The sequence below is a fragment of the Fukomys damarensis genome, unplaced genomic scaffold (assembly GCF_012274545.1).
Source record: "Fukomys damarensis isolate Sample0158 unplaced genomic scaffold, DMR_v1.0_HiC HiC_scaffold_12, whole genome shotgun sequence".
NCBI lineage: Eukaryota > Metazoa > Chordata > Mammalia > Rodentia > Bathyergidae > Fukomys > Fukomys damarensis.
In genome coordinates this window covers 32,743,549-32,768,182 of record NW_022900924.1, presented here as the reverse complement: position 1 = coordinate 32,768,182, position 24,634 = coordinate 32,743,549, and the positions used below count along the sequence as shown (strand labels likewise).

Genomic DNA, 24,634 nt, shown 5'->3' with positions numbered 1-24,634 from the left:
TCCATTCCCTTTCCCTCCCTTCTACCCCTCCACCCCTTCTTTGGGCCTTTTCTTCATATTTCACATTATCTACTACACATTTTGGCCCTCATTTAGACTTTCAGTTTCTCACACCAGAGAAACTATTCAGTATTTACACATGTGTCTACTATTTATTTCACTTAAGATATGCATCCATATAGCTGTGTTTCTAGTTTATCATTCTTTATGGCTGAGAGATCTCCATTTTTGAAGTCATGTTTGCTTTTTAAAAACACAAGGATGAAATAGAACCATCTCCCTAAAACTTATCTCAGAGATTGAGTGTTTAGGACAGCAACACCACTGCTGACATTCTTTTAAAACCAGGTGAGAAATTATATATATATATATATATATAGTTATTTCAAAATGGCAAAACATTAGAAACAACTTAAAGCCCATCAATAAAGAAATGGTTTCAATACCTAGATAACAGATGTGTGATGGATTCTAGGTCCCTGTTTAAGTACCTATGTTCCAATGTAGAAAGAGTTCTGAGAAAAGTGTTTAGAACACTGAAAAGTAGTAGAAGGAATGAATACACACACACACACACACACACACACACACACACACTTAGAATTTCACAAACTATTTCTGAAAGTTCATGGAAGAAACTGACAATAAGAACTGCTCTCAGAAAGGGGAAACAGGGCTTGTGACAAAGGAGTGAAAGAATTTTTACACTGTATAATCGTCTATCTCTTAAATTTTATACTGTGAGCGTATGGTACCCATTGGAAAGTGTATTTTATTTGGTGAATCCTCAAAATGCTAAACAAAGAATAATTGTAAGACCCAACAATCCCATTCCTGAATATACACCAAAAAGAACTGAAAACTAGGGCTCATAGACTGCAATCCAAGGACAGTAGCATTATTTATAACAGCCAGAAAGGGAAAATGACCCAAGTGCCCATCAAAAGATAAATGAGGTACATACACAGTGTAGAATATTATTCTGCCATAAAAAGGAAAAGAATTTGGAGACATGCCCCCACATGGAGGGACCTTGAGAATGTTACACTAAGTAAAGTAAGTCATACACAAACGGAAAATTTGTGAGATTTTACCTATATGCAAAATTTAGAATAGGTAAATCATAAAGACAGAAAGTAGATTAGAGGTTCTCATGGGCTTTGGGAAGGGGAAATGGGATAGTTATCTCTTAATAGCCACAGAATTTCTTTTTTTTGGAGTGGGGGCGGGGATACCTGAGATCAAACTTGGGAACTTGCACTTGCCAGGCAGGCGGTGGCATCACTGAGCTAAATCCTCAGCCCTAGTCAGAGAATTTCTGTTTAGGATGATGGAAAAGTTTTGGAAATAGTAGAGACATGAATGTAAGCGATGGCTCAGAATATATACTTAAAATGGATTAAATGGCAAGTTTTTATTTGTTGTTTTATGAGACAGGGTCTTGCTAAATTGCCCAGGCTGGTCTCAAACCCCTGAGGGCTGGAATTACAGGCAGAGCTCCTACACCCCAACACTTGGCTGTCTTTTAGCCACAATAAAATTTTCATACAAACTGTAATTGAAAGAAAAACTTGTGTGGAGCCTACCTCTTCCTAAGAGAGGCTTCCCCAGAAACAAGTGTCCTTCTCACTTGACTGTGCTCCCAAAGCGAGCAGTCCTGAGTGCATTGTGCACAAGAGTCCTCTACCGGGCACTGCTTAAAACAGAAAGAGCTCTGGGGACACCCTTCCTGTTTCTCAGAGGTGCTCATCCCATAGCTGGGCAGCAGACATGGCTGTCACAAGTGTGTAAGGCACAGAGGGTGCTTGGTAGACTTCAGGCCTGTGCTGTGGGTGCACAGGCTGGAAAGGCCCCGTTCTGACTGCTCCTCCAGGGTGGATGGAGAGAAGGAGGAGTCTCTAAGGGTGGCACCCGCTGGGCTGAGAGCTGATGGGCCATGCTCTTTAGTAGGCGAGGCCCTCTGAACCAGGGGTCTTCTTCCCCATCACTGGCATGGGTGTGGGAGGACTAAACTGGATGGAAAAAGATTCCAGAAAGACAGGTAAGGCCAAGGGGTATCAATTCCTAAATGTCCAGTGTAACTCATTTGGCCTTTAAACTGGCTACAGGAAAATAGTTCTGGTATTTCTATTCTATTTCATTATGTTGTTTACCATTTAGGGATTGTGCCTTTTATCCTTATCAAGCAGATAACTTGGACAGTTTACATTTTTTGGTTTTCGTTCCAACTCAAACTGTGTTTGCCATCTAGTGATTAATTCATGCCACTACAACAACCTACTTAAAATTTCTTGTTTCTCTGGCTCACAGCCTCCGAATTCCATCCTACTGACAGCCCCTTCTGCCCTTAACCTCACGTTCCACAAGTCCTGCTATGCACAGAGATGGCCAGGGTCATTACGAATGAAATGGGAAACGTCACGGTCTTAGTGACATTCAAGTGAAAGGAAAAAAATGTGTTGGGCTTAGTAAATAAGTATTATGAAAATTTTAGGTAGGATCAGACATAAATTAAGCAGTGAGTACAGAGCTCAAGGGCATGCTGGTGAGATTGGTTGATTACAAAGATATCACATTCTGTTTCCAGGCTTTCTCTCCCCATATGTCTTATAAATGATGGACTTTAACAGTTCAGGGTTTCATTTCAGAGGTACTAACTAAAACATAATTATTCAAGTTTCTGAATTTCTGGGTGTATGTCAAATTAGAGGCTGCCTTTTCTTCTTTTATTGTTACATCATTAAGTAGAGTCCTTTTCCTTCAAAAGATGTCATTCATCAGCTTGGTGAGTAGGCCAAGAAATATCGTAGTACCTGTGTAGGGGGTTTAAAACTAAACATCAGTCACTGAATTCTTAAAGAGCTCCGGGAAACATTTTGCAGCCGAAACCTGAGAATTCCTTAACAGTCACTCCTATATTAGAAACAATACCGAATCCAGTGTGTCTTTTTTACCCTGAGATCTGAGCTCTGGGGATTTATTTACTCAGCAGTTAGAAAATGAAGGCCTGCTACTTGCCAGGCTGTGAGTGAGGTACTGCAGATATAACGTTATACATCTGACTATTAGGATAACATCTTCTTCGACACTGTTATTATCCACTCTCTGCCCCCACTTCCATGAGCTCTGAGGGAGGCTTTCTGACTCTGAATTTTATCTTACAAAGGTTACGTGGAAGAGAGAGAGTACAGTTCCCCCTTTGCTGTTAAATTGAGCGTATTGTTTGGCTTATGAATTGATAGCCTGGGTCCAGCTTCTGGCCTCCAGTCCAGCAACACCCCCGAAACACGGACGGGAGAGAAGGTTCTGTGAGAAGCCATTTACCCCGTCTTTAGAGCCACATGAACTGCTTGGCTGTCATTTCAGCTGGCACTTGACCGTCTTCGTTTTTTGTTTTGTTCTGATGAATTTCCGTGCATCTGACTTTTACAGGGAAGGCCGGCGATACCGGGTGTATGTTGTGATACCACTTCTGCCAGGGTTCGAAGGAGACATTTCAACCGGAGGAGGAAATGCTCTGCAGGCCATAATGCACTTCAACTACAGGTGACAAAATATAAAGTAGTCTACGTGGAGCTTTCACTCAGTTCTGCACGGAGCTGCGGAAGGGAATGGCAATGTTTCTACGCATCCAGTCAGTGGAGCCTTGCATAAAAGGACACTTTATTTTACTTCCAAATTTTACCATGTTTACTAATTGATAAAATTCAAATGGAGCGTAAAAATCATAAAGGATGGTCTTAAGATCAAGTATAAAAGATCTTACAGCAAGTATAAAAGAACCAAAATATAAGATTTTTATGCATTCATTGCTTATCATACCTATGTAATATTAAGATCACTCAGTTAGTAAATAATAACTGAGATTTCCATATTCTTTCCATTAGACAGAATTAAGTATCTAAGAGTATGATTTGAGTGCATTTTATTATAATTCTTTAGCTAGCAGCCTCAAACAAAGTTGGCAATATTTACTTTTGTTAGAAAATGAAAATTCGTATCTCCTGGAATTTTAATTCAATTTCTCTACTACATCTTTGTTAAAGTTCTAGAAAAAGTGGCAAGCCCTATGCCTGGTGTCTTGCACTTTTTGCGGGGGGCCGTTGAGACAGGGTCTCACTATGTAGTTGAGACTGACTTGGAACTCACTATGCAGCCCAGGCTGGTCTTGGACTCACAGTGATCCTCCTGCCTCAGCCTGCCGAGTGCTGGGATTATAGGCGTGCACCACCACTCCTGGCTTCCTATGCTTGGTGAAAAGTTTCAAAAACTCAAGTTACAAAAAGGCACACTGAGAGCCCCCTGAGTTCCAAGCCACATGAGGAGAGGGTGAGAGAGGCACCTGCCAGATAAGCAGTACAGAAGGTAACAGAAAGGCACCTTCAGACTTCTCCTTGGCCACATAGCTGGGGAGAGAAGGGAGGCAGAGGTGAGTGAGGAGGGCCTGAACACGAGTCCACCCCATTTCAAGCTCTGGCCTGAGACAGAAGAGCCCACGCTGGATTCCACACCTACTAAGTCAGGTCAAAGCCCAGACCAGGAGAGTTTCTTTCACTTACTCCTGTTTTCTCAAACCACCTGTCATTTCTTACTTTTCTAATCAAACCTTTTTGAGAGATGGGAGGGGGTTATAAGATCTCACACAGCATTCTGCATTTGTAAATCAGAGAAGGGCTCAGGCGCTAGGTCCAGTTAGGGTGGGCTTAGGGTGTGCTTCTGCTTGGACTGCTCCCCAACTGTAGGTGCAGGGTCTGGGAGGTTCTGGAGGCACTGAGCCACTATGAGGGTGGGATTGTTTTTTCACCATCGGAAATTGAACCCAGGGCCTTCACACTCAGCTGCATTTCTAGCCCTTTTTATTTATTATTGGGATATAGGATCTTTCTAAGCCACTAAGTTACCAAGGCTGGGCTCAAGCTTGCAACCTTCCTGCCTCAGCCTTTCAGAGTGCTGAGATTATAGCCATGCCTGCTTTTGGATTTTTTTTTAATCCTCTTGCTTTTGATGGACTTTTCAAACTTGTATCTGTCTATCTGCCAGGGTTTCAAGTATTAATTTTATTTGTTTGTTTGTCATAGGGTATGAGAAAACTTTGTGCTTTGGTCTGCATACTTGGATTGAAAATTTGCCGATTTCTAAAGTTATCTGATTCATAAAACTTTTCAAGTATTTAAGTCCACTGACATAATGTTTAACTGGATTTTAGTTGCTTCATTTGCCACTCTAATATTACTTTTGGAATACTGTCAATTGTAATTATTTCCTATGACTGTTTTCTTGAGCTTGAACCATCTGAATAAAATACATGTTTGGCTTTTGCTCAGCAACCCAAACTATAACCTTTTATTATGCAAAAACATCTCCTTTTGCTGGCATCATCTTTAGTAATATCAGTGTTTCCTAGGCATAACTGGTTTTTAATTACTTTCATAGAGCAAGCAGATGGACAGAATTTTTTTTCAGTCTTTAGAATTTATCAACTGTTATTAGAGTCTTGAGAAACAAAATCACTAGCAGTCATTTGACCGTGTACTTTTCACATTTAAGGGGGTGTGCTGGCTATGGAGACAACCTAATATAATACTTCCCTTGATTTCTAAGTTACTCTGTTAAGGGTTTGCCCTTTTCACCCTAGAAAGCAGCATGATTCTGAAAGCATTCTTGTCTGTTGAGGGATTTTAAATTTATCATTGCTGTCACTAAATTTTGTAAGAGGGAAAATTCATTCATAGCCTGTCTTTTAAAAATTAGTATCTCTTTCTGAACTCTACCATCAATTCTGTAACTTTTCCATCTACTCACTTCAAAACAACTACTTTGTTCTGCTAGTTACATAAGTTATATTCATGTGATTTTTTTTGTTTGCTTTTTAAAATATGCATACAATCTTCTTGTAGAAGTATTTGTTTACTGGGCAAGAATTGTATGTACAGATATTGCAGTTGGTTGGCACTGATTGTTTTGAAACTTAAATAATTTTTTTGTTTATATACTTTCAGAACCATGTGCAGGGGAGAAAATTCCATCCTTGGACAGTTAAAAGCAGAGCGTAAGTAACTGTGTTTCTTTTCTTTCATGGTTGTTTTTTTATTATGAAAGTGAAGCAGCAATAATCATTGTTTTCAAATTGTGATTGTAGAGCTATTCACAGAAGATTCCTTACAAAAATGATCTACCGAAATAAATTAACACTCATTAAATTGACCAAACCAATGTTCAAATGAAGACACAAAGACTTAGGTTACATAGGTAATTTTAAAAAATGACTATAATTTTTATTTATGTGTTTGTTTATTTTGTAATAATTGCTTTAATAGTAACTAATACCTGTAAGGCAATTCACAAAGACTGTACATGTGTATTCTCTGCCCATTCTCCTCTGGGGTCACTCCCACTTTAAAGATGCTGCTCCCTCCTTATTGGCCTCCTTTGTATGCAGAAGCTCCAGGATTCTCACAGCACTTTCTTCTATTTGGTGAAGAAAACCCATTACAGAACGATTTAGCACCATTATCATTCAACTCACTTTGGAGAGTATTTTCCTAAAGGTAGCTAAATAAAGTGGGTGGGCCTACAGTAATACCTTTCCCTTCTGCCACTCTTCATACTTTTCAAAGTCACAGTCTCAAATGTCCTAACTGATCCTCTCACATAGATCCGAGCACAAGCTGTAACTTCAACTTTACTTATCTATACCCCCTGGCATGAACCCTAAGGTCCCCACACAGTAGTTGCTTGATAATGTTCCATAAATCAGTGCAATAAGTACAAAATAATCCACAGAACTAAGCTGGAGTCAGGACCAGCTTGTTTGACTTCCAGATCAGGTTGGGTCCTGATTTTTAAAACCTGGACAGCCACATGAAAAACACTAGATTTTTGCCCTGAAGTCATGAAGTTGGTGGAAGTCTCTCAGCCCTGGAGTGGCTTCTCTAAAGTGGCATTTATATGAAGTTTCACTCCTTGTTGGTAAACAAGGTAGAGAAGGACGGGTGGCACACAAGAGACAGTGGAGTGCTGGCTGTGGAAAGGGAGGGCCCTTCAAGGAAGGCTGGAGTCCTGTAGGAGCAGGAGGGTAAATGAGCACTGCATAATTCTAAGAGCTTCAATCCCACTGACCTGCAAGAGTAGAACTTCCCTGAGGTCTGGAGAAACTGAAGGAACCATCATAATCATATGATGCTATGTGATATGTGTTAGGTAAAGAGAGCCAAAAAGCAGGACCAGACCAGAACCATAACAAGCCTTCATTATGGGGAGGGTCTGCCAGGCTGTCTCTGAACAAAGGAGAGCGGGCAATACGGTCAAGACGGGGAGCGCTCCTTCTAGGAGCTGGGGTGGCATGGAGTGATGTGGTTGGGCTTGGGGGAGCTTGTGACATCACTAGGAGGGGCCATTTTAAGGCAAGGGAAATCTAACAATATGACCTTCGGATATATACATACCTCAGTTGGCTTTGAAGAGAGGTTTTATTCTGACATCTTCCAAATGGGGTAAACTGAATGATGTATCAGAAGGTAGCGAGAAAATATAAGTATTCATAGTTTTAATTTAAAATTAAGGAGTTTGGACATCAAGAACAACAGAGCAAAAACCTCCAGATATATACTCCTACCTAAAAAGCAACAAAAACATTAAGAAAAATTGTCAAAGTTAACTTTTCAGATCCTGGAAAGTAATCAAAGGCTCATAACAATCCCAAAAGTGTTTTAGTCAAGACAAACAACTGAATTTTGGTAAAAACATCAAGCTTGCAGTGTTTTTACTTGCCACATACTCATTACCCTCTTTTCAGCTCTGCCAAAGTCTTCAAACCCAACAGCTCCTCAATCACAGTGTAAACCTAGCTACATCAGAGGGGGGAGGATAGCGGAGACTCCCACCCCATCCCATCCCACCCTCACAGTGCTCAGAGTGTTGTCATCATTTGATCAGTCTGGCAGTTACTTTTTCACCTCCATTCCAGGCGCATGTATTTATTTCACCTAGCTGGGCTTGCTCAGTGCAGGCCTATTACCCATATGTACAAAACACAATCAGCAACAATTACTTAACATCACAGATGCCTAAGGTAGCAATAAGAGTTGAGCAAATAAGAAGCTGACCAATTCACTTAATAGGAAAACCAGAGGAAAAGCCCCATAGTTGGCATTAGAAGCTGTAACATATTCCTAAGACTCTAAAAAGTTTGTAGAGGGCTGTGTGACTGCCCAAGGCTATGCCCACACTCAGGAAAGACTTGTAAAGGCTCTAAGCTCTTATTTCTTGCTGACTTAGATGCTCAGTGCAAGCAGGAAGTGAAGTTTAAGGCAGAATTATGGACTGCACCCCAACAACACATGCACTCGGTAAAGTATAAGGACTCATTTGTTACAGGAACTTCAGAAGTTATATATATATATATATATACATTATTTGGCTACAATAAAATGAAATTATAAATAACAAAAAGTAATTCTGGTAATTCACAAATAAGTGGCAATTAAACAACATACTTCTTTTTTGTTGTTGTTGTTTTGTTTTTTTGTTTTTTTGAGACAGGGTCTCACTATGTAGTTGAGACTGACCTGGAACTCACTATGTAGCCCAGGCTGGTCTCAAACTCACAGCGATCCTCCTGCCTCAGCCTCTCGAGTGCTGGGATCACAGGCATGTGCCACCATGCCTGGCTCTAAACATACTTCTAAATAACCAAATAATCAAAGAAGATACTGCAAAGAACAGTGGAAAATATTTTGAGATGAATGAAGATGAAAAGAACATATCAAAACTTAGAGGACATAGAGCAATGCTTAGAGAGAAATTTATAACTATAAACATTTATATTAAAAAGAAGAAAAATCTCAAATCAGTAACCTAACCCTACAACTTAAGGAAGTAGAAAAAGAAGAGCAAAGAGAGGACAATGAAAGTAACAGTGGAGTTTGAAAGGAAAATTAAGACAATTGAAAAACAATAGGGAAAAATCAGTGAAAGCAAAAGTTGGTTCTTTGAGAAAATCAATAAAATTGACAAATCTTTAGCTAGTCTCAGTAAAACAGTTTCCTAAGTAAAAAAATAAGAGACAAGTCAAAATCAGGCAAGAAGGACAATAGATTGTACAAAAATAAAAAGGATAAGAGAATAGTATGAACACGTGTATATAGAACAAAATATATGGAAAAATTCCTGTAAGGGTTCTCCAAAGAAACATGATCAATAGGAGCAAAAGAAGGAGAGGGGGGAGGAGGAAGGAGAGAAGGGGAGGAAACGATCTGGAATAAGAAGCACAGACTAAGAGTCACACTTCTGGTTTCAAAACTTAATGCAAGCCTACAGAGTAATAAAAACAGTGTGTTATGATAGAAGAACAGACAATACTACAACCAATAATTCAGAAATAAACCCTTTTGATTATGGTCAATTGAATTTTTCAGTAAGGTTACCAAGACAATTCGATAGCAAAAGAATAATCTTTACAACAAGAGGTGCTAAACAAATGGAAATCTATATGCAAGAAAAAAGTTGAACCTCTACCTTATATCATATATAAAAATTAATTCAAAATGGATCAGAGATGTAAATGTAAAAGTTAAAACTTCAGATCTCTTAAAGGAAAACAGGCACAAGTCATTGTGACCTTGGTTAAACTATTATTATTATTATTTGTACCAAGGATTGAACTTGGGTCCTTGTACTTGAGAGGCAGGTGGTGGAACCACTGAGCTAAATCCCTGGCCCCAAGAGTTTGTTAAATTTTACATCAAAATTATAATAAAGTATATAAAGGTACAGTAGATAAATTGGATTTCATTAACCAAAAACCTTTTGTTCTCTGAAAAACACAATCACAAAAACAAAATAACTCACAGAATGAGAGAAAATGCTTGCAAATCATATAGAGGATGGGGGATAGTATTTAGAACATGTAAAGAATTCTTATACTTCAATAATGAAAAGAAAAAATAATTTAGTTTAATGATGGAAAAAGGGTCTACATGGACATTTTTCCCAAAGAAGATATACAAGTGACCAATAAATGCATGGAGATATTCAGTACTATTAGTCATTACCAAAATTAAAATCAGAAACATACTGAGGGCCATCTTTACACTTTCCTGTCCACTAGAATGGCTAAAATAATAATGTAGAATTGCAGAAAACTCATACTTGGCTGTTGGAGTGTGAAATGGTACAGCATCTTTGGAAAACATATTGCTGGAATTTGAACCCAGGGCCTTGCACATGCTAGGCAAATCCTCTACTACTGAGCTACATCCCCAACCCTAAATTGTACACTTTAGAAGGGTGAAATTATGACTTAAGATTTTTGGTAAAATGTAGAAATATTATAAATTTTAAGTGATCTGGAAGCTTTAAATATAATGACTTACACTTTGATTACATGTATATATGATATACACACACATATTGGTGCTACATAAATTTTCACTGACTGTTTGCTGAACCTATAAATCATTTACATTACCAATACTGTAACAGATACTTTCCGCATATTGGATCTCATTGTACCCAGGACAGAATATTGATTAGAGCAGTATTTCTATCTTTGTTTTTTAGTTTAAAGTGCAATGACAGTGGGTGAGTCAGTCTATAAAAGATGTTCTGATAAGGCAAAATTGTGAAAGCCACTCAGTGCTGGCTGGCACTGGCTTGTAAAACTGCAAAATGAGGTTATAGGAGAATAAAACATCAAAACAAGCTTATTATTTAGTTCCTCAACTGTAAAACTGTCCTGGGCTTATTATAAAGCATTTTCTTTGCTGCCTTTGCCATTCAGGGAAAATAAATTGGATTTTAACACAAGAAGCAATTTCAATAGTAAGCCTGCTTGTGAAAAGATTTCCAAGTATCCTGGGAACAATTCAAAGAAAACATCTAAGTGGGGGAAATGTTCGTATTCTAAACACAGAGAGAAAAGATTAATTATATAATACCCCTTTCTGAAGTATAAGGTTGTATTGTTGGCTTTGTTTCTGTTACTATTCAGTTGGTTTTAAAGACATGAACTACTAGCCTCTAATTGGATAGAGAAATATAGTTCTTTACTGTTTTAATTATTTAGAATAACAAAACTGCTGCTGTGAATGTTAAAATTCCTGAAAAGAAATCCAGCAGCTATTAGTGTATAATTATCTGATACTCCAACCTTCAGAAATTTAAAGCCTAGCTGAAAGCATTTGTTTATCATGTTAATAATTTTTATGAATTATAGCACTTTAACAGCTAAGTTAGTATAGTTTAATAGAATGGGCAGAGGTATTCGATCAGGATTAAAAATGCACATATACCAAGTGCTACAAGTTTTAAGTAACAAAAGCCTGTAATAATTCTCGATATTCTTTCACAAAATTTCCTCAGAAATATCAAGTTATTGTATTGAAATGTTCTTCTTTCCAGGCACACATATGATATTGTTAATAACAGATACATCCTGTAACCTGCATAAGTCTGCAGATTCTCAAACACCTCTGATGTAATTTGGAAACATCCTCTGATACTTGTCCATCTATAACTTCGTATTAATGATTGTATATAGCCTTGTCTTGCTTTATTTTTTAAAGGCACTTATTTTTCCAAGTTTGTATATTCTCAGAACGTAAGTCAGCATCACCAACTTTGTCCTTATTACATGTAGACTCAGTTTTAATTATAGCATATAGTTCTGACCAAAGTGTATTCTCAATTCACATTTACTCTTTCCAGACAGAGTTTGTAGTGATTCACGCACATCATAGTTGGACACTCCCACTGCCACACTGTGATTCACCTACTTTCTTGCCAAGAACTATAACCTTCCTTTTAGACCCTATTAACTGGTAGGTACTGTTAGCTTCCCTCTGAAAGCCATTTTTCATAAAGAAATAATGTTCTTACCACTTTGTGAAACTTCTACATGGGCAAAGTTGAGCGAGTGGGAAGTGGGCTGTCAGTCATAACTGCTGATCTTTTAAACACTTCAGTTGTGAAGTAACCTCAGTCTTACAGAGCAGATTTCAGAACTGCCAGAAATCATCCATTCTGATTTATCAAATGTTAACATTTTACTTTCTTGGATCTATTCTTCCCTAGTAGAGATAGGTATTAGTTGTTTAAAAAAAATTTTTTTTTTTTGTTTTGGTCTATTGTTGCTTGCTCTGAACCATTTTGGAATAAGTTGCATCCATAATACTCCTTTATCCCTAAATAAATCTGTATATTTCTTTTTCTTTCCTCATTGAGTTTATTGGTACATTTTAGGTATACAGTACAGTTACAGTCATCATTGGGATCATGTACCAAATTTGTATATTTCTTTTTCTTTCCTCATTGAGTTTATTGGTACATTTTAGGTATACAGTACAGTTACAGTCATCATTGGGATCATGTACCAAATTTGTATATTTCTTTTTTTGTGGGGGGGTACCGGGGATTGAACTCGGTTCCTTGTGCTTGCAAGGCAGGCCACCAAAGCACTGAGCTAAATCCCCAGCCCAAAATTTGTATATTTCTGAGAAAAAGAATTATCTTAAGCAGCTGTAATTCATTGATAAAAATAAATAAAATTAACATTGATATATCTAGTAAATATATAACATTGATAAATCTATTTAGCAGATCTTATTGAAATTGCAAACCTGCTAATGTCCTATACAATAAAGAAGAAAAAAGTTTATTTTTTTATTCTGGTGCAGGATTCAATTCAAAATCGTGTGGCATTTGGTTGTCTTGTATCTTTACCTTCCTTTAATCTTAAATGGTCCTTCAATAGTTTTGTTTTTGTGAGGAGGGCAAAGCTTTGGTGATTAAAGAATACAGGAGAGTTTTGTGAAATATTCCTCAATTTGGGGATATTGGTTGATTCCTGATGATAAGATTCAAGTTACACATTTTTTTGGGCAGGGGCAGAATTTCTCAGAAGTGATGTGTTCTAAAGAGGCAACATGTCAGGGGAGAATGTTGCCAGTTTGCTCCTTTTCTGCTTGTGTGCTCTGATCACTTAGTGAAGGCAGTTTTTGCCAGAGTTCTCCTTCGCAGCTATTGTTTTCTCTCTGTTCTTAGTATTTTGCTAGAAAACACTTTGAGTCTGTATGAATATCTTGCTTCTCACTAAGCATTTGCCTTTTTAGTATATACTAATAATTCCTCCCTGATCCCGTTGCTGTATGATATTTACCACATGTTGACTTCCTAATCCCATTTCTTCTGTATTTATTAGTTTCTTTTAAATTAATTAGTGGAATTCTACTCTAAGGAAAAATTTCCTTTCTCTTTTTAGTTATTCATTTATAATAGTATGGGCTTATACATTCTATTTGTATTGGGAAGGTTATGATTTTGATGTTCAGCTTGCCCAAGTTTGAGGGCTCTGTGTCATTTGAGTTGTTCTGTGATTTTGGCAAAGATGGCCATGTTTGTGTCTGTGCAGCAATGAGGACCATGGTTGTGTTTGTCACCCAATGCAGAGTCTGCGAACAAAAGCAGTTTTGCCAAATGCCTCTATTTTCAAACCAAATTGTTTGCAAACAAAAGCAGTTTGATTATTTAAGGATGAATATCTTACAAGTGAATATTTTGTGTATGAATTGTATATTCAATTTAATTTGCAGTTTGATTATTTAAGGATGAATATCTTACAAGTGAATATTTTGTGTATGAATTGTATATTCATGTCTCTTGCTCATCAAGATCAATTTTCCCTTCAATTTTAAGAATCCTTTATATTTTAAAAAGAATTTATACTTAATGAATTCTTAACACTTTATTTGTGGTATATATTCCAAATAGTTTCTCCCACTTTGTGTATTGCATTTAGTTTTGCTTGCGCTGTTTAGCATCATGAAAATGTGTTGTTTTTAAAATCTAGTCAACCAACCTGTTATTGCCTCTGGATAGTTACAAAGACTTCCCTACACTTGGGTTATAGAGGGATTGTCTCTAATTTTCTTGGAATACTTCACTGAGTTCATTTGCTTATATTTCTAGCTTTGATCTATTTGGAGTTTATTCTTGGAGTTAATTTTTTTCAGTGGCTATGCAATTATACTAGCACCTTTGATTTTAAAGTCTTGGTCCTAGTTATTTGACTAGCCTTAATCATGTACAAAACTTCCATATGTACTTTGGTCTATTTTTTGGACTTTTTGTCCCAGTCACTGGTTTATCTGTTTATGTGCCAGTTATGCACTGTTTTAATTATACAGACTTTATAGCATGTATTAATATCTGATAGGGCTAATACCTCTTCATAGTTTTTCTGCCATTTTTCCTAGTTATTCCCTCATGTTTATTTTCTCATGTGAATTATAATATCAAGTTATCTAATTACATAAAAAACTTTTTGGTATTTTTATTGAAATCACATTACATTTATAAATTAACCTAGGGAAAGTTGATATCTATTTAATGTTGTTCTATCCCTGGACAAAGGATGTTTTTCCATTTGTCTACACTCGTGTCTTGTGTTTTTTAAATTTTTCTTTATAAACTTTTGCACATATTGTTGTTTAAATATTTTGTCTTAGTTGCCAATATAAATGGGGTTCTGTTTATGTTTCTCTAAATGATTATTGTTTGTATATATGAAGGCTACTAATTTCTATATGTGAATTTATATCCTGTTATATATTTAATTCTTTTTTATTTGAGATAATTTTATTATTTATTTTTCAGATTTTTATTGTAGTGTCTGCAAATGGCGGTTGTTTTACTTCTTGTATGATTTCTTCATAATTGTATTGACTACTGCATCCAAGATAAAATTAATTATATTGATTACATATACACGAATATTATACATACATACATAGTATAAACATTTTAAGCATATTAACTATTCATAATTATTCCTATTTTTTTCAATATTTTTATGAGGAATAGACGCATAATTGTGTCAAAAACTTTCATGATTTATTGAGACAATCATAGGATTTTCCCTTCTAAATTGGTCAATAGGATGTTTTATATTAATGCTAGCAGGACTAGCAACTTTGGAATGCATTTTACTTGATCAAGGTGTATTTTTTTCCTAATGTGTATCACTAATCTTAAATCCAGAAATGCCAAAGCTCTATGGCAGTGTTGTTCAAGGACAGTGTCCCCTGAGCCAATTACTAAGTGATTTCTGCTGAATCTGAATTCTGAGCAATGTGACAGGCATCTGCTTTTAACAAGGCCCATAGAGATGGTCCTTCTGCATGCTGAGAACCACTGGCTTACTAACTGTTCAGTGTGGATCAGAAATTATTATGAAACTATTTATTTCAGTAAAGAGTTTGCTTCATGGTTTCTCTAAAATGCTACTTTGGGTCTTCAAATGTTAAATTCTAGGTGACCAGCTGGATATAGGTTGTACAAAGAACTTAAAGGCTGAAATGCTATCTGCCACTTAATATTTACCCAATGATCCATTCATTTATTCAACTTTTTAAAGCACTATGCAAGGATGAAGATACCAAGGCATATAAGACCAGTTCTTGTACTGTTGTAGGAGAAATGGATGATTATGTAAATATCAGTAAAAATTAGCCATTGCAGTAGAAATATTTTCCAAGAATCTTATGGGCATGAGGGGTTTCAAAGAAGAAATACTCCTTTCTTCTGGACCTTAGAAGACTTTAAAGAAACAGTGATGCTTTTGGATTCCCCTACTGTAATACTAACACATAGTGAAAGACAACATTTGCAAAAATATCATTTACATACAAATTTTTTTAAGAAATTCCTCTCTACACATGATGCACTAATATACCAACATGCCAACTTATGAAACACAGCTATCTAAGATTACTTATATACATAAGGGAAAGTTGATTCTATAAATGACTTCTTTCTAAGATGTTCAAATTTATTTGAAACACTGAATGACATCAATTGTAAACTAGAAAACATCAATAATAAATGGAAACTTTAATACATGGAATATGAATTACTACTGGTTTTATTAGTATGCTTCAGCTTCTCTTAAAAAAAAAGATTTATGCTTTCTATTAGAATTTGTGATGGTTTGGTTCCAGTCTATTTATTCTTAGTATTAGACTTTGCTTATCTGGGACAATTGCTATGTGAAAGAGAGACCATAAAATCTTATATTAACATCGTGCTTGGGTAATAATTATGGGTTGGCTTGGTATGGAATGCTTCTGTTATCACATGAATGACTCTCCAATGAAGAATGACAGGGTAACACTGGTACCCCTTGTTCTGAAGAAAATCCCCCCCAAATCAAGTGTAGTAAAGATTCTTTCATTTACTATTTTAATGCTCTAGTAGGGAGAAAGTTGTTAAATTACCAACATGTATATTTATCCAAAGCCCATTTAATGGATGCTTGGTGATGAACATGCTACAGGTTGTGCATGCTTTAGGGGTCCTGGGCACTCACCTTGTGCAGGTGTCAGCTGAGATGGAAGCAAGTGTCACACTGAAATCTTAGCTTGTCTATTCTACTTTAACCAGCTTTAGCCATTACTTTGCAATAGTTACTTGCCAAATAATTTTTAAGGTTCATATTTGAATATATATATTTGGATTGTCTCTACAATGGGAAGAGAGCAAGTCCTGCAGTAGAATTTTTAAAAAAATATATAGGCATCTGAATTAATCTGAAGATAGTTAAATAGTTCCTAGATGAAAATAGTAAAATTTGATGTGTCTTTGTCTAGCATTATCATATTAATTTTAGTAATTTCTTTTTTAATTTACAGTTGGTAATCAGTGGATAAATTACATTTCATTCTGTGGTCTTAGGACACATGCAGAGCTCGAAGGAAACCTAGTCACTGAGCTTATTTATGTTCACAGCAAGTTGTTAATTGCTGATGATAACACTGTTATTATTGGTAAGTATGTCTGTGATTGTGTTCCTTGCCAGTTGATTTGCCCATGCCTGAATCTTTCTTGTTTCTTCTGCCCATTCTCTCTTTGCAGTTGAAAGAGTTAACACAATATCTAAAGCATTTCTGAAGTAATCACTCTCCCTTATATCCTTTCTAATCTGTTTTTGTCTATAAAAAAATTTAACATTGTGAAATGGGAAGAAAGGGGCTAAAGGTGTAGGGAAGGTGGATGGGTAGGGGAAGGGTAATAAGGGAAAAGAAAAAAATATGAGATAATGAAAATATGGAAGTAAAGTGTTTGTAGATGTGGAGGGCAGGGACAAGGGGGAAAAAATGAGAACCAAGACCTGTTATGTAGAGGTACAAGATCCCAACAATGAATGTAACTGTACTGTATCCCTAAAGTGTACCAATAAACTCAATTAAAGCTGAAAAAAAATTTAAGATACAGAGCAGTTAAATTGACTTGTTGCAATTACAGTATTCAAAAGGCAGTGGTTTAACTCAGCAATCTAACAGTTTGTGTGCTCTCATTCTTTTTTTTTTTGATAAATAGTATAAGTAATATGTGTTATTCTTAATTTGAATCCCAGTGCCTAGAATTCTGGAATTAGAAGGGAAAAATATGGAGGGAAACTGCCATTAAAAAGATTACCTTCTGTTAATCTGTATGTGTTTACAATACATCTGCCCAGCCATTACCAGAGATCTGAAGTTATTTAAAATCCAAAGTCCTTCTATTAACATATTGCTGCCTGTATGTTTACCATTATTTTTCCTGATGTCTGTGTTTTGAGTGTTGTTAACCAAGGTGCAAAGCAAGCCAGTTTTGTTGGTGTGTAGGGGTCGTGAAGCAGGTCCTGTATTAATGATAGGATGAGCAATGCACTAAAGTTCATAGTTTTTTTCTTATCAAGGATATACAATGGATTTCTCCAAAGACCTCTCCCCACTGATAGATTCAGAAGTTACTGTTTTTACATATGACCCATATTAGATTCAGTTGGCAAAGAGATGGATTTTCATCTTCATTCTCATACACACCAAAAGCTTAATTTTGCCATCTTTGAGATGTTTTGCCTTTTATAGTATGTTGCATGAACATGGGAAGGTAAGGATGGGAAACAAAGAGTTAATAACCAGTCAGATAAATGAATTAACAGGGTGGAGGCATGTTACTCTGATAGGACATGTCCCACTATTGAGGATTCTGCTCATCCGTTTTAAATAAAATTCAGTTTCTTAGCTACAATAAGATAATTCCCTAGTCTTTAAGAAATTAAATGTCACTAAGTGTTTTAAATTTTTTTGGCACTTACTATGCATTTTCTATCTCCATGCTCTATGGAGCAAAGAAAAAAAAATTTATTATCTAGGAATAGACTGTCTTATCTGGAATATGACTTGAAAAGTAGTTCTGAAGCCCGAGAATGTATAGACCACAGTGTGTGTGTGTGTGTGTGTGTGTGTGTGTGTGTGTGTGTGTGTGTGTGTGCGTGCATGTGGTGGGGGTTGGATAGATTGGTTCTTTCACTATTTGTACAGGGCATTTAAGAAAAACATCGTGTTCTTCCTCCATCTGTTGCTCTACAGGGATTGTAGCTCTTTAGGGGTTTATTTATTCCCTCTTCCCTCAATACCCAAGGTTTCTCTGATTTCCCCCCAGCTATTCTGGCCTTGTTTTTCAAAAGCCAGCTTCAGAATATTTTTATATTACACTTGGCAATAACAGCAGGAAGGGGAAAATATTGATGTTTGCTGAAATGGAAAAATAAACAAACAAAGCCAAGTAAAATTCAGTTGATCTCTTCAGGAAGATTTCAGAGCTCTTGAAATGAAAATTGACAGATGTAAATATTTTCCTTTGAAAAGTCACTTTGACTTTCAGCCTTCTTTACATAAAGTATAAATGCAAATTAGAATTCAGTAACAGGCCTAACAGTTCCACAGGTTTTTTGAGGTTTTTAATTGACTTGTTTTCTAGAACAGTCAGCCCTTGAAGTTTACAGTTTATTTAGGTTGGCAGTAATTGATCAATTTTGCTTACAATTTATATTCACTCTTCAAACCAAAGTTGTGGCCTTGGGAATGTGAGGAGGTCCTGCTTGCTGTCCTCAGAGGATGGGTTTCTTTTTTCCTTCCCCAAAAGCATTGTGCCATAAAGAATAGATTTTTCCCCAGGAAAAATTCAAAAGTTATTTTATTCATTTTACCTCAGTGGAAACTCTCATTTGTGATTTCTGTACATGTCAGCCCTGTTTAAATTCATACAACAGAGAATATTTATAATTCTCAAAGGAAAGCTTAAGAAGTTAGGTTGAGAATATTTTATAGATTTTAAACGTATTTAAAATGGTAAAGGAGGTTAAAATAACTAGTAATTAATTTTGCTAAGATGGTAAATTTATACCAGAATTATTGATTAATGAACACAAGAAAAATGACTCATCTTATTTCTCATTTGTTTTCCTCATGAGGAAAGATTTTACATCAAAAATCTCTTTTGTGTATATTTTTGATTACCTGTAGACCTGTGTAGTCCTGCTGGTCATGAGATCTCAGACCAAATTCACTTTAGTCATCCCCTTTTATTTTGGCAGACAAACATTTATGTGCTTGCTTAACCAAAACAAGGCTCTCCTTTAAGTAGAATTTAAGGCTATTCTGTTAATGAAAGGAAATGACTGTTTCTTAGTTTGCACTAAGATGGGTTATGCAAAACACAAATAAAGCAGCAAAGTTCCCTTTGAAGTGCTCAAGGCTAGAGCAAAAGCAGTCATTTCCTCCCGCTAACATCGGAAGCATTGGGATGGGGCTTGCAGGGTTGCAGTTAGAAGGTCAAGAGGTGATCGTCAAGTGCGGGCAGGTGGGGATACTATGCGTAGGTCATGAATATTCGTATTGAAGGGCGAGCTGGAGAATGGCATACTAGGGCCTATAGTTGAAGGGCTGCCCCAGTGAAGAGGAATTAAACTAGTTTTTCAAAGATCTAGTCCTGTGGGTTTTATCTTTGCTATATTAGAATCACCTGGGGGGGTCTTTAAAATGTCTGCAGTGTACCTTAAAGTGCATCAAAACCCAAAACAAATCAAAATGATGGGTTGATGATGGACACGGGGACGCGGCAATATACCAGTGTGTGCTTTCTACATCCAGCAGTGTTTAGCTAATCGGTCTGGTTCCATGCTCAGGTGTTGTGGGGAGGGGGGCTGTTTTAGTTTTTGGCTTCAGTATTTTTTTTTTAAAGTTTCCTAAGTGCATGTCAATGTGTAGTTAGATGAGAATCCCGGATGTGGAGGCACTGGGAACCCGAGTGGGTGGAGTCTACAAAGTAGCCTATTTGGGCTCAACAGAGAAAGCAGTTTTCCTTTAAAGTAAATAAAAACAGAGCATAGTTGGTGTGTTACTTTTCTGTTACTGCTACAACAAATGGTCAGAAGCATAGTGGCTTAAGAGAATACCAGTTTATGATGCGACATGCCTGTAGATTAGAAGTCCAAATGGTTCTAAAATCAGGTGTCAACAGGACTGGTACATTCCTTCCTGGGGGTTATAGAAGAGAATAGGTTTTGTGGCCTTTCCCAGCTTCTAGATGTTGCCCACACACCTTGTCTCCTGCCCTGCTTCCTCCATCTTTGAAGCTGGCAAGGTTGCATTTCTGGGCATTCCCGGAAGTCTCAGTCCATCTGTCTGTAAGCATGTCTTCCTATGAGTCCTCTTAACTTCTAAGGGCTCTTGTGACTACATTGAGCCCACCTGGGCAATCCAGTTGGCTCACCACCCGGATCATCGCCCTATTTTAAGGTCAGCTTATTAGCAACTTTACCTCCATTTGCAGACTTAATTCCCTTTGTCATGTGACCTAACATTTTCACATGTTTCAAGAAATAGAAACTAGACATTTTTGGAGGTATTATTCTATTTTGAAGGGATCCACAGTTTCTTAAAGGCACAAGAAAAAGTGCACACCACAAAGCAAAAGAAGAATATATCCAACTACATTAAAATTTAGACTTTTATTTATTAAAAATTTTATAAAGAGAATAAAAAACCACAAAGTATGTATTTACAACACATTTTAATATTCAAAACTCATGAAGAACCTCTACAAGGAAATAAGGAAATAAAAACATCCAAAAACATATGAAAGGGCAAAGGAATTTATAGAAACTGCACCAAAAGAAAAATCATAAACATTTGAAAAGATGTTCATACTCATTAATACAATAACTACATAAAAGACAATTTTTAGAATTACCAGAGTGGAAAAAAACATTGGGCAATCTAAGCATTGGAAAGATAGTGCAGCAATAGGAGCTCCTGTTCATGCTGGAGGGAACATAATTGGAAACCACTTTGGAAAATATCCTGGCATTACCTAGTGAAGCCACACACTCTGCAACTCAGCCTCCCACTCCTGCATACAGGGTTTAGGTAAACCCTCAAACGTGTGCACCAAGAAACCAATATACAAGCACCTGGCGCAGAACTGTGCACTGGTGCAAAGCTCTGGAAGCAAGCCAGACATCCATCCATAAGATGAATAACTAAATCCCTGGTGTGCTTGTTCAAGAAAAATAAATGCATTGAAATTATGTACAGATAAATCCTGAAGACATCACATTGAATGAAAGAAGCAGATTTCAAAAGATTATCTGTTGTATGATTCCATTTATATAAATTAGAAGCAAGTTGAAATTAATGTACTTTTTGTCTCGGAAAACATGGAGAACATGATGCCAACGAAGTTCAACATCAGGTCTCCCTCCCAGAGAGGGAACCGCAGGCAGGGAAGGTGTGTGAAGCCTTCTCGGAGGTGGTGATTTCCCAGCCCTGGTGATGAATTCAGTGACATCCATTTTGCTGTTGCTTAAGTTGCACATATATGTTTTCATATACTGGTACTTTGACTTTTTAAAAAAAATTTCAGTTTTCTGAGAGTAGACTCAGAAAAGAACATTTTCTAAACATTACATGACTTTAAACTGATCAAGGCAACATCCTAATACAACTAAGGGATTTTAGTTACCATAAAAGTAATGAGCTCAGGGCATAGTTGTTATGAAACAATTCACTAAGAGCGTGTAGAAAGTAAAAAGTCAGAAGTCTTCTGTCATCCATCTGGTCCTCGGAAGGAACGCATCACATTTATCAGTTCACTGTGTCTCTTTCTAGCTCCTTTGCTCTCTCCTGTTCTGTGCGTGTTATACAGAAATGAGCACGTGCCCAAATACAACATCTCCTGTTCTGCATTTTATTTTCAGAATGCAGAAATATTTAACCATAGACGAGAGATAGCACTTACATCCATCCATATCTCATTGTCAGTATCACATTTATTATGCTTCTCTAAAATTTTTCCCCTTTTAATGCACTCATCTGTCTAATATAGTTGAGATCAGTGCTCTGAGTAACTCCAGGTCAACTCTTCAAGTACAAGAACCAAACCTTATCTCTAACAATTCTAGCGCACAATGTCAGGAATGAATTCCTACCCCTGGGAGTGTGGGGGCCCACAGTGTCAGGAGGGGGCTTGGGACCAGAGTGTGTGGGAAGGAGAGCTTTTCCAGGCTGGCTCCTATCTGTGTTTCCTGATAGCAAATAGAGCAGCAATGCTCCATTCCAGCTACCCCAGCCCAAGAACAGCCTCTGCCTGAGACAGGAGGTTAGTAAAGTCCTAAAGTAGCATAGTTCAGACTATTTCTGGTGTCCTTATAATTTGCACATCTGCATGAGGTAGGAGAGAGGTAGTCAAACCAGAGAGAAGGTGTTAATGCAAACACTACATACAAGCAAATCCTCCCTTCCTAAGGCATTGGGCTCTGGCAGCTATTCCAAGTATCTGATAATAATGCTAATAGTAACATTTGTAGAGCAGCTCATAGATCAGTGAGTGCTTTCACCCCTAGAAGGTCCATATCATTATCTCAGTTTATGAAAACTCAAGTAAGAGCTGAAAAAGATTAAGTGAGTTGCCAACTGACAACTGGTCAGTTATCAAGCTCAAAAATATGGTTGCAGATTTCATAACTTCCTGGAAATGAGTCTGTGAATAAAGGATAATTTGCTACTTTTAAAGGTTTCTGCCTTATGGTACTTAATAACACCCCTAAATTTGTACAGGGCGCTGGATACTTTGTTACTCAGGGTTATGGCTCACATCCATAGTCAGCATCTCCAGTCCAATACTCTGGCAGATGGCAGCTAAGTCTCTTGAGAGAAGGGCAGCTTTCTACCATGCACAGAATCTACCAGTTGTGCTCAGGGCAGGGCTAATGCCACCTTACTGCTCTGGCTGTCCAGTCACGGAGGCTTGGGAGTATTAGGGCTGACCTTTCTGCTCCACATTTGCAGAGGTAGCAGAGTATGGCAGCCAGGTAGAGCAAGAGAAACAAGGAAAGAGTCAGCCAAGCCCCTTCTGCAGCTCGTAGGATGCCTCAAGGATTCAAAAGCGGGGACGTGCAGCAATTAATGCAGAAAGTGTGCTGGGGTTTCTGAACTCACAGCGGAGGACTGCAGAAAGCTCAGGTTGAACTAATATGAAAAGATTTGCCCTTCACATGTGAAAATCAACATTCTCAGTTCATTTGGATTTAAAAATAGAACGGAGGGAAGCTGATACAGAAGCTGTTGGTATGCCACACAAATGCAGCAAAGAGGAGAGAGTCGGCAGCACTTGTGACGCAGCCTGCATTTAAGATTAGACTCTGGGTGATGGTGAAGGCACACTAGGGTTTTAACATTCATACTCATATGACTGAGTTAAAGTCTATGCAGAATTTGCTTCTGAGCTCTAAAAGCAAAGCCATCTCCTGTACTGAACTGGTCAGCATGTCTTTCTCCTTGAAGTACTTCATGGTTGCATCAAGTGGAGTCATTTGAACAACATATAGAAAGCTCAACTATGGCTGGAGATTTAGTTCAGTGGCACCATGCCCGCCCTGCAAACGCAAGGTTCTGAGTTCAATCCCTGGTACCAAACAAACAAACAAACAAACAAAACAAAACAAAACAAAAACCTCAACTAGAAGCATGCGAAACAACAGGGAAAATGTATTATTTCATATAACAGAAAATTCTAAGATTGGCTAAGGATCCAAAGACTTTCTTTCTATTCTCCATCTTAAACTTGTCTGTTTGTCCCCTCATGCTTGCAAAATGGCTGCAACCATTCTCATAGTTGTCTTCCTCACCCCTGGGTTAGGGATGGCCCCACCTCCCTCAAGCACAGCTTCCCTTGATACTTTGAACAAAATTAGGGTTTTATTAGCAAGGGAGAATGGAGTGTGGAGGACAACGAGCAGTGTCTGCCACAACGGCAGGGTTGTTCAGTCTTATTGTTTCTCTTTATAGGCTCTGCCAACATAAATGATCGAAGCATGCTGGGGAAGCGTGACAGTGAAATGGCTGTCATTGTACAGGACACAGAGACGATGCCATCAGTAATGGACGGACAAGAGTACCAAGCCGGCCAGTTTGCCCAAGGACTGCGGCTGCAGTGCTTCAGGTTGGCCCTCCAAAGCCATGTGCACTCTTACGCTTTTACTGGAGCCCCTCTTGCCATTAGCAGTGTCCTGCCAGATTCTTCCTCGTCTGAAATGGTGTCTCCCAGAGTACAGGGTGTGTGCAGTAGTGTGGGAGGTGCCTTCACACAGTGCACAAACATTTGTTTTTTACTTTAATAGTCTCTCATTTTTATGAGTAATAGGACAAACTAGCATTTTAAATAGATTAATTTGGGGCAAGGCCAATTCAAACCTATTTAAGTTTTTAAGGACCTACTTAAGTTTTTTTTTTTTTTTTTTTTTTTTTTTTTT

General features: G+C 37.4%; 1 protein-coding gene across 5 annotated transcripts in view; it reads left to right on the top strand.

Annotated features, from left to right (window-relative positions):
- Pld1 (phospholipase D1) overlaps nucleotides 1-24,634 on the top strand; it is a 202,076-nt gene that overhangs the window by 158,886 nt on the left and 18,556 nt on the right. For all 5 annotated transcript variants that reach the window (XM_010632405.3, XM_019208708.2, XM_033762519.1 and 2 more), the window contains 4 exons: nucleotides 3,433-3,546; nucleotides 6,000-6,049; nucleotides 16,686-16,820; nucleotides 24,171-24,324. In XM_010632405.3, the coding sequence (XP_010630707.1) occupies nucleotides 3,433-3,546; nucleotides 6,000-6,049; nucleotides 16,686-16,820; nucleotides 24,171-24,324 (453 nt within the window). The remainder of the gene's footprint in view (nucleotides 1-3,432; nucleotides 3,547-5,999; nucleotides 6,050-16,685; nucleotides 16,821-24,170; nucleotides 24,325-24,634) is intronic.